The sequence below is a fragment of the Schistocerca cancellata genome, chromosome 3, assembly GCF_023864275.1.
Source record: "Schistocerca cancellata isolate TAMUIC-IGC-003103 chromosome 3, iqSchCanc2.1, whole genome shotgun sequence".
NCBI classification, from domain to species: domain Eukaryota; kingdom Metazoa; phylum Arthropoda; class Insecta; order Orthoptera; family Acrididae; genus Schistocerca; species Schistocerca cancellata.
The window spans coordinates 824,519,304-824,535,458 of NC_064628.1; the positions used below are offsets into that span (position 1 = coordinate 824,519,304).

The 16,155-nt window shown below is 43.8% G+C and overlaps 1 protein-coding gene across 1 annotated transcript in view; it reads right to left on the reverse strand.

The window, feature by feature from the left end:
* The window catches only part of LOC126176594 (homeobox protein Nkx-2.5-like), a 122,603-nt gene extending 106,892 nt beyond the window's left edge, over window positions 1-15,711 (reverse strand). The window contains exons 1-3 of the mRNA XM_049923754.1: window positions 15,628-15,711; window positions 14,237-14,405; window positions 13,901-14,179 (exon numbers count right to left, since the gene is read on the reverse strand). Coding sequence (XP_049779711.1) covers window positions 13,901-14,179; window positions 14,237-14,405; window positions 15,628-15,711 — 532 coding nt within the window. The remainder of the gene's footprint in view (window positions 1-13,900; window positions 14,180-14,236; window positions 14,406-15,627) is intronic.
* Window positions 15,712-16,155: the final 444 nt, after the last annotated feature.

Here is a 16,155-nt window from a genome sequence, read left to right on the forward strand (position 1 = left end):
GACAGCAACTCCTTCTGCATCTACCAAGTAAAACATGTCCTTAGTGTCTACTTGTAGACTTAGCAAGTCTTTGTACCCACTTTAACAAGAGCTATGGCACAAAAATAAGAAATAAAATATTCGTTCCTTGACGTTCTCCAGGAAGAGTAGACATTTCATAATTGCGAAATGAATAACTTGTTGTAACGCTGATTCAAGTACACGTATAACGTGACACTATCAACATATCTTAAGGAATTCCAACAATTTCGGAAGGAGACGAAGCATGTGAAAGACGCCAGTAAAGAGGCGAACGCCTAAAAGGTTACTTGCAGTGAATTCGCTTTTAGATAGCGGCATTCATCTAGCATGAAGTATGATATTACATGTAATGCTTCTGCCACCACGGTAACAAAATTGACGTACTTTTGCAGAGAATACTTGGTGGAGGAACACGAGCGTTACTTCACAAGATGGTACGAGAGCTAGAACAGCAGCAATACAAAAGCAACGTAGCTACCTGCTAGAGACCGCTCTATTCAAGCAGAGTTCGACGTGGGTCAGTCAGATGCTGATAACTGAAAATAGTTGTGTCAGCTCCAGCTTAAATGCTTCACTGGTGACAGAAGCGAGTCTGAATTTACTGTATTCATATCACAACTTTGATTACCCACAAGTTTTACATTTTACGCCGTGGGTTTTGTGAAGGTGCCCTTGCGACATGAGAAAGATGGGCTCCAATTGTTTCTTGTTGAAAATGACTGAGGGCTCTGGCTGTAAATACACAGTTGTAAGAAGATGTTAAAGCCTTGGCGTAAGTAATAGTTAATTCAGGAGACCAAATAAAAATAATATTACAGGATATGCTTCAGTAAAATTTATTGGAAAAAATGGTTACAAGACGTCAATGCTTTCCTTACAACTAGTGCGAGAACGACAGTGGAAGAGTTAAAATGAGTGCAGTGTACGCGCTAGCCTTCCGCTTCGAGCGTCTAAATTATTAATTTCGGCCATACGTGAAACGGCAGATGAAACATTGATATCTATTCAGTCTAATAAAAGCCATTGATACTTAAAGATGAAGATATAAAGAAATGAAAGAAACAGATGACATGATTCTGCAACATAGTGATGAAGAAAGTGAGTCCCACACTTACTAAATGGATAACATATATGATGGTTTGTTTTATCATATGTTCGAGATATTTATTACTTTTTATTATTATTACACATATGAAATCCGTTATTTGTCAGCACTGTTATGATATTCGCTCCGTAGTTTCCCTTTGTTTCATTTAGTTTTATTTTTGAGTCTTAACCACGTTTGTAAGCATTCATCGGTTTGCAGTCCGAAGATAAGTGTAGCCATTTCTTTTATTCAATTTTTTTTTAGTGTAGTGGGTACGAACAGTAACGGCACATTTAAAACTCAGATCCAAGCCTGCAACTTCCCAGGCAACGTACCCAGGTATCTTTAAGCCTAGGAACGACACTGATATATGAGACTTGACTCCCGGTGTATACAATGTTCACATAATTTACGAGAATTCAGCCTGATGACGTAGCCGACGACGATGTCGCCCGGCCGTATTTCCTTCAGTTGTGTGTATAACTGGAATAGTCTCAAGTTAAATCAGTGTCCCTTCAGGTACATGCTTGAACTGCTCAGACTATAAATGAACCACAAATCATGTTGTGACATAAATAGTTTTTTCCGTGTTTCATCATCAGTCTTAGATTATGACTATGCAACTTGTCATACAGCAGCATCTGTGAGGTCGTAGACTGTGCACGACATCGATCCTGAAGTGAATTGGCCTGTCCAGATCTCAGACCTGAGACCAACGGAACGTCTTTCGGATGAATCAGAACGCCGAGATCGCTACAAACCCCAGCGTCCAGCATCGCTACCTTCTCTGGTTTCGGCTCTTGAGGAAGAATGGGCTGTCATTCCTTCACAAACATTCAGACATCACATTTAAAATGCCCCCAACAAAGCCACCATGAAAGTGAAGGGTGGTCACACGCCATAATAATGTCCAATAATGGTTGTAGCGATATTTTTGATCAGACAATGCATGCTCTCCGAGAGGAACCCTATAACAGTGAGGTGAAAATTAGTCGGTATGGGACGGAGATGGCTTCGATATCAACGAAATTTCTTTCTTATAGTTTTGACACATTTAGCGGAATGACTTGAATCAGTTTCATCTGCGTAACAGTTACGTTGACAGTAGTGGTGTTGTGTGGTTAGTTGGAATACAGTACGGTCCAAAGCGTTTTCCAGTTTGGGGTTTTTATAGTCAGCCTATATTCATTCGAAGAAAGTGAGAGTTCGTAAGGATTCTGCTCCAACATTTTCCAACATTAAAAAATTGGTTGCTGAATTCAAACGTGATCATTAAACAGATATACATGAAGGACGTAACCAAATTCATGCACGGGTAAAAAAAACCGCTTAAGTGTAGTGTATAGTATTATCCGACGACGATTAAATGAGTATGATGTAGTTAATGTTGTAGGTGTATCAGGAGATGGAGTACTATACATTTTGCTTGAGGAATTACTGATTAGAAAGACGTCCTCAAAATAGCCTCTTCATTTATTGAATACTAAACGTCGGCAAGGGCAAAAACGGAATTTCTTGACAATGTTAGGACAGTTTGAAAACGGCGACTTTTCAATGTAGATGAGCCGTGAGCACATCATTTCATTCCAGAATGAAGCTCCAATTAAAGCAGCGAGTTGTTACCACAGTTTAGATTGGGTCCATCTTATCAGGCTCTAAGGCTATGACTAGTTGTTCCAGAGATATAAAAGAGATTCTTTTTATTGATTACCTTACAAACGTTAAGACAATATTGGGCGAATACTTCGTTCTATACCAACTGTAAGTACAAAATCTGTGATATAATATATGAATGCAAATACGTATATAAAGGAAAACAAAATAACCTATTTCGTCAGTAGTTCACCCCCGCCCATAGAAGTGCTTCGCCAATGGGAGAAAATGAAGGATTTGAAGTATGAATTGTTGGCATGTTCTCCTTGTTCATCAAATCTGGTAGCCACTGTATTTCCCTGATTCCCATCAGAAAGAAGTTTGAGGCTGGAAAACGTTTTGAGTTGACTGAGTTGCGGTAAATGCGTTATGCAAGCCAATCTTATGACTGGTTTCAAGATGTCCACTATGCCTTCAATTCCTGTACCAACCTGTTCACCTCTGATCAGAACTTTTCACGACCTCAATTGTTTGGAGGATATATTCCAATCTGAGCCTTGCTCTATAATCGTTGCCATATAAATTTCCCACTAGTATTGTGGAAGTTATTCCCTTATAACTCAACGAAAGTTCTACTATTTTGCCCCTTACTTTAGTTAGTGTTATCAACGTCTTCCCTTCATCGCCGATTTTACGAAATACCTCATCGTTTCTTGTCTTATCACTCCAATTAATTCTCAGCATCTTTCTGTTAATCCATATCAGAAGCTTTGATCTCCTTCTTTGGCTTTCGCATACCACGTCATTCTCTTCCAATGGAGCGATCCAAAGAAAATTCTCAGAAATTTCTTCCTGGGATTAACATCTAACTTCGATACCAGTACACTTCTATTGGCGAGAGATCCTCTCTTTGGTTGTGCTAGTGGTTTCTTACGTCATTATTTTCGTCCGTCATCAGTTATTCTACTTCCAAGGTAGCACAGCCCCTTAACTTAGTCTATTAAATGTGCCCCGGCACTTATTAAGTTCATCACTAATCTCATTTCTGCTGCAGCTTAACACTTTTGTCTTTCTTTGATTTTTTGGTTTATTCTTAAACCATATATATATATACCAGTAGACGTTCATACCATTCAACAGGTCCTGTAACTCATCCTCACTTTTGCGCAATATGGCATTGTCCTCAGTGAACTTGACACCGTGATTCTCTCACCACAGTACTGCAGCAACGGCACACTTCATTCATAGCGTGGTATGGCCTATACCATCTTCTTTTGGCCCCTCTGGTTGCGCACTACGGTAGGGCATCCCAGGGACATCGATTTGTGTGCAAATAAATAAGAAAAAAATTACGCAACTTTATTTTTTCGAATGGGTGATTACAACATTATGACCACCCCTCTTGTATGTCGCTTCTTTGAAGGGACCTCATTAGTCCAGAGCTACTTTGTATGCCTGATTAAGAAAGGATAACTGAAATACTACATGTATCGACAACTACAGGGGCGTTTGCTAATCAGAGACATCGCTTTCATAACAGTAGTTTATTATGTGTTATACAGACCCATCTATCATTGGCCTCAGTAAGGATAAAGCAGCTGCTTAAGGTGTCAAATGCTTGCGGACAACAATGTGTGGATGAGCTGGGTCGTCACTGCCATCCTCAGATTGATACAACAGCAAACGTGGTCCCAGGGAATCCAACTCAACGATCGTCATGGAAAGTCAGTCTTGTATCACAACTACACATGGCACGACGCAGTTATCGCTGAAACCCTCGTAACAGAAATGTTAATGGGCAATTAAACAGAATCTAATTGAATCCCTGCAACTATCCGTCATAGAAGACCGTTGTAAGATAGGGCTGGAATAATGCGTACTAGTTCGCTTATGAGACGCCCTTGGCGAACAGCATTCTTAACACTACAATGACCAGCCATATGCCTCCGCAATACTGCCACGATGGTTTGGTAAACAATCCCCAGACTTAATGCTACCTTATTTTAATCTATTGAACAGATGTGAGATACTGTCAGGAAAGACCTAAGCGTTTTGGACGCTTCTGAACTAATTTGAGGACGCTTGCTGCACGGTCGTGGATTAACGCAGTTCCGTGTCGTCCAACCAATATCCGAATAGTAACGAAGTGTAGTAATACGTACTAGGCGTCTCTTAGTCAGTTCCTCATCAGTGTACAATTAATATATCAAAACTGCTTGTACGTCCAGTGAAAATCTTGTCATCTTAAAAAGACAGCAGGCATTTGATGTGTTCCAGTGACATGCCCCATTCGCCATTATTGGTGTGACTTCCAGGTTATTTAACAGTCAAATAGTGTGATGATTCGATTTTCTGTCTTACTTCCACAACGAAAAATATTCAGACTGCAGAAACACTTACAATGAGGAAACAAAGTGTTCCTTGCTTCGTTGCTATTGTACACTGTAGAGCCAAAGAAACAGGTACATCTGCCTAATATCATGTAGGGCCTCCACAAGCGCACAGAAATTCCGCAACAACACGTGGCATGGACTCGACTAATGTCTGAAGTAGAGCTGGAGGGAACAGAGATCATGAATCCTGCAGGGCTATCCATAAAAAACTTAAGAGTACGAGGGGGTGGAGATCTCTTCTGAACAGCCAGAACGTTGTACGACATCCCAGATATGCTCAATAATGCTCATTTCTGGGAAATGCTTAAACTCAGAATAGTGTTCCTGGAGCCACTCTGTAGAAATTCGGGATGTGTCGAGTGTCGCGTTGTCCTACTGGAACTACACAAGTCCGTCGGAGTGCGCAATGGACATGAATGGATGCAGGTGATCAGACAGGATGCTTACGTACGTTTCACCTGTCAAAGTAGTATGTAGACGTGTCAGGTGTCCCATTTCAATCTAACTGCACACGGCCCACACCATTACAGAGCGTCCATCAAGCCGAATAGTACCCAGCTGACATGCAGGGTTCATGGATTCATGAGGTTGTCTCCATAGCCGCACACGTCCATCCACTCGATACAATTTTAAACGAGACTCGTGCGACCAGGCAAAATGTTCCCAGTCGATGCTGACGGGCCCAGGCGAGGCGTTTGTGCCGTGCTGTAATCAAGGGTACACAAGTAGACCTTCGGCACCGAAAGCACATGTCGATGATGTTGTTGATACTTGTTGATGGCATTGAAATCAGCATTGAAATCTGTAGCAGTTTGCGGAAGGGTTGCACTTCTGTCACGTTGAACGATTCTTTTCATTTGTCATTGGTCCCGTTCTTCCAGGATCTTTTTCCGGCTGCAGTGATTTCGGAGATTTGATGTTTTAGCGGATTTCTGATATTCATGATGCACCCGTGAAATGGTCGTACGGGAAAATCGCCACTTCATTGCTACCTCGGAAATGCTGTGTCCCATCGCTCGTGCACCGACTATAACACCACGTTCAAACTCATTTCAATACTGATAACCGGCCACTGTAACAGCATTAACCGATCTATCAATTGCACCAGACTCTTGTGGTCTTACATAGGCATTGTCGATCGCAGCGCCGTGTTCTGCTTGTGTACATTTCTCTATATTTCAATATGCGTGCCTTTACCAGTTACTCTAGTGCTTCACTGCGTCAGGGGTCAGACAGGGGACAGACTGTATAACGAGCACTGGATAGACTTAAGTAACGCAGGTACGTGTGTGTAAGGAAGTATCCTCTATTGGGAATCAGGAAGGAACTGTGCGGGCGTTCAGGGCTGTGTCATTTGTGTTTTAGACTTGCTCGGCGTGAAGTCACAGAGTGATTTTTATGTGTCCTACTTCACGATGGAGGCCAGGAAGAAGAAACAGTGAACCGTAGCGCGGATTTTGACTGCGGAGGGAGCGTCATGAAGTGAAATTCAGTTCTTTTGTTTATGGCGAACATAGTATGTGGCTTGCACGTGTGCTTACGTGGATTAAACGAGTTCGAGAAGGTCGGGTGTCGTTGAAAGACAGCAGTTGGTCATGTCTAGCTCATCTGTCAAGCCGGCCGGAGTGGCCGCGCGGTTAAAGGCGCTACTGTCTGGAACCGCACGACCGCTACGGTCGCAGGTTCGAATCCTGCCTCGGGCATGGATGTGTGTGATGTCCTTAGGTTAGTTAGGTTTAAGTAGTTCTAAGTTCTAGGGGACTTATGACCACAGCAGTTGAGTCCCATAGTGCTCAGAGCCATTTCATCGTGTCATTATCCCACTGTCATTGCTGCGGTGGACGCTGGTGTCAGCGCCAACATGACACAGCGCCTGAAGTTCCGGAAAACCTGCGTGTGCTGCGCTCCCCAAAGTTTAATGGAAGAGCAGCAGTTGAAAAGAACGTCAACAACGCTGCATCATCTGGAACGGTTTTACACTGAAGAATATTAGTTTCTGTCCCGTATTGTCGTGTGAGATGAAACATGATGTCATCATTTTGAGCCGGAGAGAGGGCATCAGAGCTAATAATGGAAGCACATGGATTTACCCCCTCCCCCCAAACCCTACCCCACGGAAAAAAATCCGAAGCCGAACACGCCAATTTCAGGAAGGTCATGATGACCTCTTCCTATGAGTGAAAGGTCTCGTTGCTCATTGACCTTCTGGTAAACGGTGCCATAAGATAATGCACAATGGTAGGTGGACACGATGAAAAAACCGAAGCTCGCCATCAAGTCCAGGCAGTCGTCTAAGAATTGCCAAGGCTGTTTCATCTATGTTGCAACCGTTTCGGTCTGAAGCTCTTACACATCCGACACAGTCTCGATGTCTCTCCAAGCAATTTCCATATTTTTCGAGCCCTAAAGGAAGAGATTCGTGGCAGCCGATTTGCTTCGCAAGATGCAGGCGTAGGTACAATCATGTTTCCGTAGACAATACAAATGTTTTTCTATGAGGGTACTGTCCGTCTTGTCTCACAGTAGGATAAGTGAATTAACCGTTGTGGCGATTCCTTTTCAAATAATAAACAATTTACTTACTTTTTTTCTGTCTGTGTCAGTCTCATTTCGATACCCCTCATAAACTGACTTACCCGAGCGAAGTGATTCAGTGGTGAAGGACCTGGATTCTCTTTCCGAAGGAGTAGTTTCTATCGTCGTCATTCTGTCCAGTTTTATATTTTTTGATGTCGCGTAAATTTGCCAACGCGAATGATGAGATGGGTAGTTTGAAAGAGAAGCAGCCAATTTCATTTGTCATAATGTGCAAGAAAACCATGTACTTCGTCTCTGTGGACCTCGTTGTTGGCAGGACAGGAAATTCTTATACACACACACAAACACACACTCACACTGCCGAGCCTAAACTTTATGACCGTTCCACAGAGCGAGACTGAATGCTGTCCCGTGGTGAAGCGGGCACGTGACTCGTTTACTGAAGTATATAAACGGACCACAGTCGTATGAGGAATCATTTTAGGTCCGTAAATGGGGAAATTCATTAAAACCACGAGTTAAGCAACAATGCATTTGACGTCTACGCCTCATTACAGAACATAGCAATCGGAGGCTTGCCCGCTCTGGAAAATCGGACAGGTGGCGATCTCTTGCAGATCTAACAACATAATACGATGATGGTGCAGGTACAAGTGTGTCGGAGCACACCACCGCTCAGCACGTATTGAACTTAGGGCTCCGCAACGGACGACCACTACGTTCTCGCTTGTTTACCCAACGATATTGTCATTTACGATTGCAGTGGGCACGATCATCCGCATCTATCACGTAGTTAGATGCACTTTTCTTTTTACAGCAGATCGGCGATCGTCCCCAGCTATCCCGTCATCCAGACGAATCGCTGGTCGAAATATGCAACGTACCACGGACAAGTCTGATAAGAGAAGTATTATGCAACGGAGAAGATTTGCCTGGGCTTCCATGTGACCCGAGGCACCAAAGCAGGTGCGGTGTACGTGAATATTATTGGGATCGCCTGCATCTCTTCATGCTAAAAGGAAATAGTAGTATGGCATTGATGAACAAGAGTCCCAAACTGAGGAAGTTCGGCCGCGAATTCCAAGTCTTTTCAGTCGGTGCCACACTGGTCGACTTGCGTGTCGATGATGATGAAATGATGATGAGGACAATACAACACCCATTCCCCCAGCAGAGAAAATCTCCGAATTGGCCGGGAATCGAGCCCGGGTTCGCTGCATAGAAACCAAACGCGCTGACTGTCAAGTTTATCTTCCCTGTCTGCGATCTTCCATCAGGATAACTGCTCGTCTCACAAGACCAAAATCGTACTTCTGTGGTTTGACAAACTTGATAATGAACTCACGTTGATGTCTTCACCACCAAATTTGTGTGTGCTGAAGCCTATGTGATACATCCGACATGCTATTGCGCGCCAGATTCGCGTCCACAACCAATCGGCCTGTAATTTACGAGAATGGCGTGGTCTGAGCGTAGACATCCAGCGCCGTATTCTTTCGGATAACCAGAAAGGATTTCTCGAACCCACTTTAAGCAGATTCATCATCAGCGCTGTACGTGTTCCATTCAAAAGAGGAAACAACATGATATTCAGCAGGTAGTCACAATGTTCTGACTCACGTGCTTTATCTCTGGCGTACAAACTGTTATCTGACTATAGATAACGCATCCAATACTATGGAGATGAAAATGGCTCTGAGCACTATGGGTCTTAACATCTGTGGTCATCAGTCCCCTAGAACTTGGAACTACTTAAACCTAACTAACCTAAGGACATCACACACAGCCATGTCCGAGGCAGGATTCGAACCTGCGACCGTAGCAGCCGCGCGGTTCCGGACTGAGCGCCTAGATGGAGATGACTCCGGAATGAAATAAATTATGTTTTCTTATATATCCTAAATATACGATAATGAACAGTTTTCTCTCGTTTTTGACCGTAAATTATCTTGTTTCCTGTGAACTTTTTCAGCATATTCTTGCGGAAAGAGCACCTATATATCGCAAAATCAGGATGACTTAAATGCTATTTATGCTTCAGCATTTAGAGATTTTCACTGTTCATTTAGCGAATATACTGTAGTTGTTCTTAAGTTGGAAACATAAAAACTTAAGGCAAGAATTACATAGTAAATCTAGAAATTCTATATTATGTCTGTATTGCAATAACAGGCTCACTAATTTGAAGTAGAATTCTTAAAAGCATTATTGTGGTCATATAAATATCTTGACGAAATATACTGACGCGGGGTCTGAATTGTTTACATATCAGACATGAAAACCCATTTTTAAGAAATACGTAATCATATTAATGAATCTGACGTAATTTTATTTTCCTGGAGCCGTATTTAGTCTCAGTCCTTATCGAAGGTAACCATATTTGTACAAAGGTAAGAAAGAAAAATAAGGAGTGCACCACCATTATTGTAACAGAACAGTGTTGTCATCGAATGTTGGAATTTAGAACCAAACTCGAACTCTTTTATTCTACAATAGTGTTTTGGGTGTCCTGAAACTCAATAACTTCGACACCTTGTTTCTTCTGATTCCCCTGTTAAGAAACTTCACTATTTTCTCAAGAAGGCCCTCATCAAATGTGCTTGATTAAATGCGAATCTACGTCAGATTATTTCGTGACCAATGCAAACTGATAAGAGAAAAACATTGATGACAGCTACTACTTTCATCATAATCCATTGACATTGATGCTGTCAAATCGATGGTAATAGGTACGCAGTCCTGGGTGAGATATTAATTTCATATTTATGAATGCTAGGTTTCTAAATTAATTTCTCAGACATTATATCTTAAGCATCAACGGCCTACTCGCTGTCCTGGCCCTGTCTGTCAGGGAAACGTCGATTAAGAAACTCATTGAAATATCGAACTATAACGAAACATTGCGTGGCTGATGACTCTGAAAGATTTCGTTAGCTTGCGCTTTACTTTCGCAAGTGCTTTAACGGCTGAGTGTTTCTTTCATAAACAATGGCCGGGGGTTCCACCATATTGAAAAGTCTGAGAAGATCGCAACCGTTTTCAGGCGATAGATACCTTTATTATAATAAAGCTAAGTGTCATTCCAGCTATGTGCAGATAGTTGCAAGACAGGGCAAATCTTTTTTTTTTAATATTTTTCGGCAGAAATGCATATGGCGTTTTTTCAGCTCTGCCTTATGGCAAGCCACGAAGGCCAAAGGCGGGGGTGCAATGAACAACATACTAAAAATCCTTACCGATGAGATGTGAGCGGGGTTGGGGGGAGAGGGGGTGCCTGTGATGTAACCTTTTTAGCTTTGTCTTGAATATCTCGAAAATCGCGGCATCTGACGAAGATGTTACCCTGTATAAAATTAAGCTTCATACAATTTCCTCCAAAAAGGTCATTTTCATTTTTTATGTAGGACTATTAGTTTCCGCGTAGCAGGTTGTGGAGAAATCGCAGCATATTAACATAATGTTTAATGGTATAAAATTGATATTTATTGTTAAATGGAAGTTGGTTAAGCACAAAATTAACTGAGTGTGCCACATCTGAATGTAGTATAGCCGTATTAAGGGATAAATTGTGTTCTGTGTGTGTAACAGAGTGGAAAGGCGCGAGTGAAGGTTAGAAGAATGAGAGAAGGTCGTCACCGGATTGTGGTCATGCTCTTTCCTCCTTTGTAGGTCTTCCAAATAAAGAGAAAAAGTGGAGATAAAATGGATAATATACATCCCCATGCGTATCAGTGCACTGCATAAGCCGAGCTGCGAGACACCATACAATTTCTTTCACAGACAGAAATCACAAGTAGCACTTCCAGTGATTGATTTGATAATAGCGCCGTGAGCTCGTGGAATCCTATGATAGAAGTTTTCGACACAAATAAGCTATATATACACAGCGTATGGATAATTATAGTGACATAAGATGTGAAGGTGGCTAATGTATTTTGAAAACATATATATAGACATGAGAGAGACAGGTAAAAATTGACGCACATGCTTGAGATGACGTGGGGTTGCACAAAAGACCAACAGATGGCGCTTCAAGTGATGCAATTACAATTCATTTTTAGCAAAGCACTGTACAATATATCAGTTACCAGTAATCACACGGACTGAGGCCTCGGGACTGATTCAGTCTCTCATTAGTTCGTTGTATATACGATTCTCAAGCGGCGTCACTGACGTGTTGCTCTATAGCGCTCTCTGTCGGCCAGTTTATACACTCGTTTTGGTTTTAATAAAACCCCATGTCATTTCAGACGTGTGTGTCAAGTTTTAACTCTCTACCTACAATATACCATGAATTAGTGCCTTTTGGAATGTTAAAGGACGTTTGAGCACCCTGTATGTTCTTGACGAAGATGAAAGTTGTGTACGTTGCAAAATGGTTCACCACTGCTTATGGCTTAAGGATAAACAAGGTAGAGAAGGAGGTGATGAAGAATAATAGAAAGGAGAAGAACGACTCGCTTAACTTTAAAATTTGTAGTGGTGCAAGTAAAACAATCCTGCTGTCTGAGAAGGAACATTATGCAGGATGGCTGATGCAAAGATGAGAAGTAGACTGGCACAAATAAAGAAAAGTTTATTCAATAGAAAATTAAATGCTGTTAGATGTTGATACGGAAATTTGGAAGAAACCAGTAAACAGGTCCACCCCCCGCCCCTTCCTTCCCCTTTTTTCCTTAGAAAGAATCGAACTCCCATGTAGGACTACCAAACAGTTTCAAGCTTCTGATTTTTTAAACATCTGCTGTGAAGCATGTAGGCAAGGAAAACCTTAAAAAATATCTGGATTAAGTTAAAAATTCATTGGAAATTGCTAAGTACCCTCGTTATCAAACACTTACCTAATAATTATAGTCTGGGTAATTTGCACTTCGTTTTAAGCAAGAACTAGTTTTTCACATATCAGCTACGTATACTTAGTGGCTTAATTTTGGAGTTACATTCTGCGATATTTTTCGATACTGTGACCAAAATGCGTCGCGAGTAGAGTCAGTCATTAAGACGTAATAAATGAAAACGTCATGTCTGTTGATGAAGTTTCACTGCATGGGCAGCGAAATGTAGTAAGCGATAAACTTGGTTTCATATAATGCGTAAAGTGTATTGGAAGTCCGTAATTGCTCCCATTCTCAAATTCTGGATGAATATAATGTGGATAATTGCGCGCAGTGCGTAACGCTGCCTGAAGACCTATAGCTGTTTTTTGTGTTAATGTGTTAAACTTTTAACGTAGGATCATCTCTCTTAATGAGTAGGTTATGACAACACTTAAAAATTTTAAATTCGCTCAGTAATTATATGAAATACGGAAAGTTAAATTTTTGTTGCTCCTGGAAGCATTTAGACGCCCTGCAGTTGGGACTGTCGCCTATATTATGCACCATGAACAGGTGAGCTGTTTAACAATACAGCATCCTGTCAGCGGAATTCTGGAGGACAGTACTGAACGGAAGAAAGACAGGGAAAACCGGCTATCGGAGGAAGAAGAAACTAGAAAAGTTTTTAACGTGGACCTATCGAAGATCGTTGAGAATAAAATGCACAGTAGAAGTATGAAATGAAGAAGCTCTACAAATAACAAAGGTAATGAAAGGAATCTGTAGAAGACAATTACCAGAAAAGGGGGCATATTAGTGTGGCAACTGCTAAACATTGTGGACCAGTATATTAGGTTCTGGGAAGAGTGGCAGAACGAAAATACAGCATGGGCAGACAAAGGATAAAATAAGTGAAATAGGTTAAAGAGAGGATTTCTCTGTGTTCAGACAGCATCAGGTAGGAGCCAAAACTTGAGCTTTCTGACTGTCACCTTCTCCTTCGTCAGGCGATGACTGTCTGCTAAGATCGCTCCCAGCTGTCATAGCCGGCCGGATTGGCCGAACGGTTCTAGGCGCTACAGTCTGGAACCGCGCGACTGCTACGGTCGCTGGTTCGAATCCTGCCTCGGGCACGAATGTGTGTGATGTGATTAGGTTAGTTACGTTTAAGTAGTTCTAAGTTATAGGGGACTGATGACCTAAGAAGTTAAGTCCCATAGTGCTCAGAGCCATTTTGAACCAGCTGTCATATCTCCTTAGGAAGCTGCTGGTGATAATCTTTAAAAGTTTGTGGTTCTACCTCCGATTTGTCGCTGCCTGAACACCGAGAAGTTTTTTGGTATAGTAGTTATGGAGAGACTGAAAGATTAGCACAAGACAGGAATAAATTTAAGAGAGGTCCAAAGAAGACAGAAGAGTGATTAGTGAAAAAAAGCAATCATAGTACTTACTGTCGCTTTCAACCGCGCCTGGCTGGGTGTGTTGCTGCTGTGGCTGCAGTTGTTGATGCACGTGCGACGGCTGCTGCTCCGGGTATGGCGGACACAGGTGGCTCAGCTGCTGCACGTGCGGCGACGTGAGCGACTGGTCCACGTCGCCGCCGCCTCCGCAAAAGCCCTCCACAGACACTTTCCCGCCGGCGCCTCCCCCTGCGTACCCGGTGGAGTAGTACAGGTCAGCGAACGGATCGAGAGGGGCGTTGCCGTCGCAGAAACCGGACGTGCCGTTCACTGCGCTGCCACCGACCAGGGAGCCGTTGATGTTATTGTTGTTGTTCGCGACGTTACAGATGTTGTTGTTGTTGCTTGCCGTGAAGGTGGTGCCAGCTGCGGAGCACTCGTCGAAGGCGAAGCTGACGTCCATGACGGGGAAGAACTGGCTCGCAGCTTGCTGCTCGTTGGCCGCCGCCAGGTTCAGGATGTCCTTGACGGAGAAAGGGGTGGCCGCCGCGTGGACCTGGCCGTGGTGGTGCACGTGGTGGTGATGGTGGTGGTGCGCTGGGTGGTACCCCGTGGTGGTGGCACCGCTGAAGGCTGCGGTGCAGTTGCCGCTGTACTGCGGCTGGTAGCACCCGCCAGAGAGCATCTTGGTTCCGTCACACGGTGGAAGGTCGAGTGTCTGACGCTCTGAACTCGGTAGTACAAACAGGTCGTCCCATACTTTTCTGAATGAGTGTTCAGCGATAATTCTGGCTTCTGAATGCCAACAGTAGTCTAGTAGCAGACATTTCGCGAAGACTAGAATTGCTTTATATTTCTTGACATTATTTCCCAAACACTTTCTAGAAATTACGACACTATTAGTTAGTACGGCACGACAGAGAGCAGTTAGTAATACTGTAATCTCACCACTTCAGACTTTCCTAGGAACAGAAGTGTCTTTACATTTCGCCAAAGAAGGCTTAACTGTTTCTGGATCACGACTAGAAGTTACGAATCGTCATATAAATAGCGTGGTGTACAGCCAAGAGCCTTAAGCTGCGCAAAAAATTAAATAGCATTTGGCTTACTATTTAGGGCAGGCTGTGAATGAAAAGATCGCAGTTTATTTAAGTGCACTGTAGTAGTGTATTAGTAGTGTGTAAACAGTTCGTCGTAGCTCTGTTGACAACTGTCTCAGCGGTCAGTGCACCCCGCACCGCGTCAACTCCTTGCTGTTGCGTCGCTACCAACTTTGGCACAGCTCGTGATGCAGGGGCAGCTGCCGTTGGCAGGCGAGATTGCTCCTTCGACACACGTCCATCAACACGCGGAGCGACGCTTTCCGGAAAGTTGGGCGGAGGGGGTGTGGCAGCACACGCGCACAGTTCGAGTGGCGGCGACCGTCTCTTACCTCGTCACCTGCCACGCGGGCATCGGAGCGACTCGCCTTGGTGACAAGTTGGATCACCGGCCAGCCACTAGCAGGTAACGCTGACAGCGGCGTCGAGCGTCCGTGCGCGTCCGCCAGCCTGCGTGTCACGCGCTGGTAATGAGCCACGAGCGGCGCCCGCCGGGGACTGCCGATGGACGGCCGCGCCGGAGGCGGAGGCGGAGGCGGCGCGGGGGCGGCGGTGGGGGCGGAGGAGCGTGTCAGCCGTCACCGCCGCCGGCCTCTCCCCTCCCCTCAGGCGGCGATCAGGCGCCCCCCTTCCCCCTCCAGCAGTGCGGCCCGTTACAAAACACGCCCACTAACAAACCGCCGCGGCCAATGGGCCGCCGTATCGACCTCCTAATCTAGGGCTGAGACCCACCGAAGGCAGCGAGCCCTCTGACGGCCCCATGTTGCTAGAGGAATTCTTCACTGAGCTTAAAAATAATAGCGTGTTTCACAATTAACGTCACCCACTGCTAGTAGAGGGGACTTACTAGATCAAGTTTCACATAGGAACCCATGTCCGCAAACGCCATCCAATGACGCTACAAAGGACCAAAGTTATAGCCACTGCCTGTAAATGTATGTATAGAGGGTGTTACGAAAAGGTACGGCCAAACTTTCAGGAAACATTCCTCACACACAAATAAAGAAAAGATGTTATGTGGACATCTGTCCGGAAACGCTTAATTTCCATGTTAGAGCTCATTTTATTTTCTTCCACCTACGCTCAATGGAGCACGTTATCATGACTTCGTACGGGATACTCTACCTGTGCTGCTAGAACATGTGCCTTTACAAATGCGACACAACATATGGTTCATGCACGATGGAGCTCCTGCACATTTCAGTC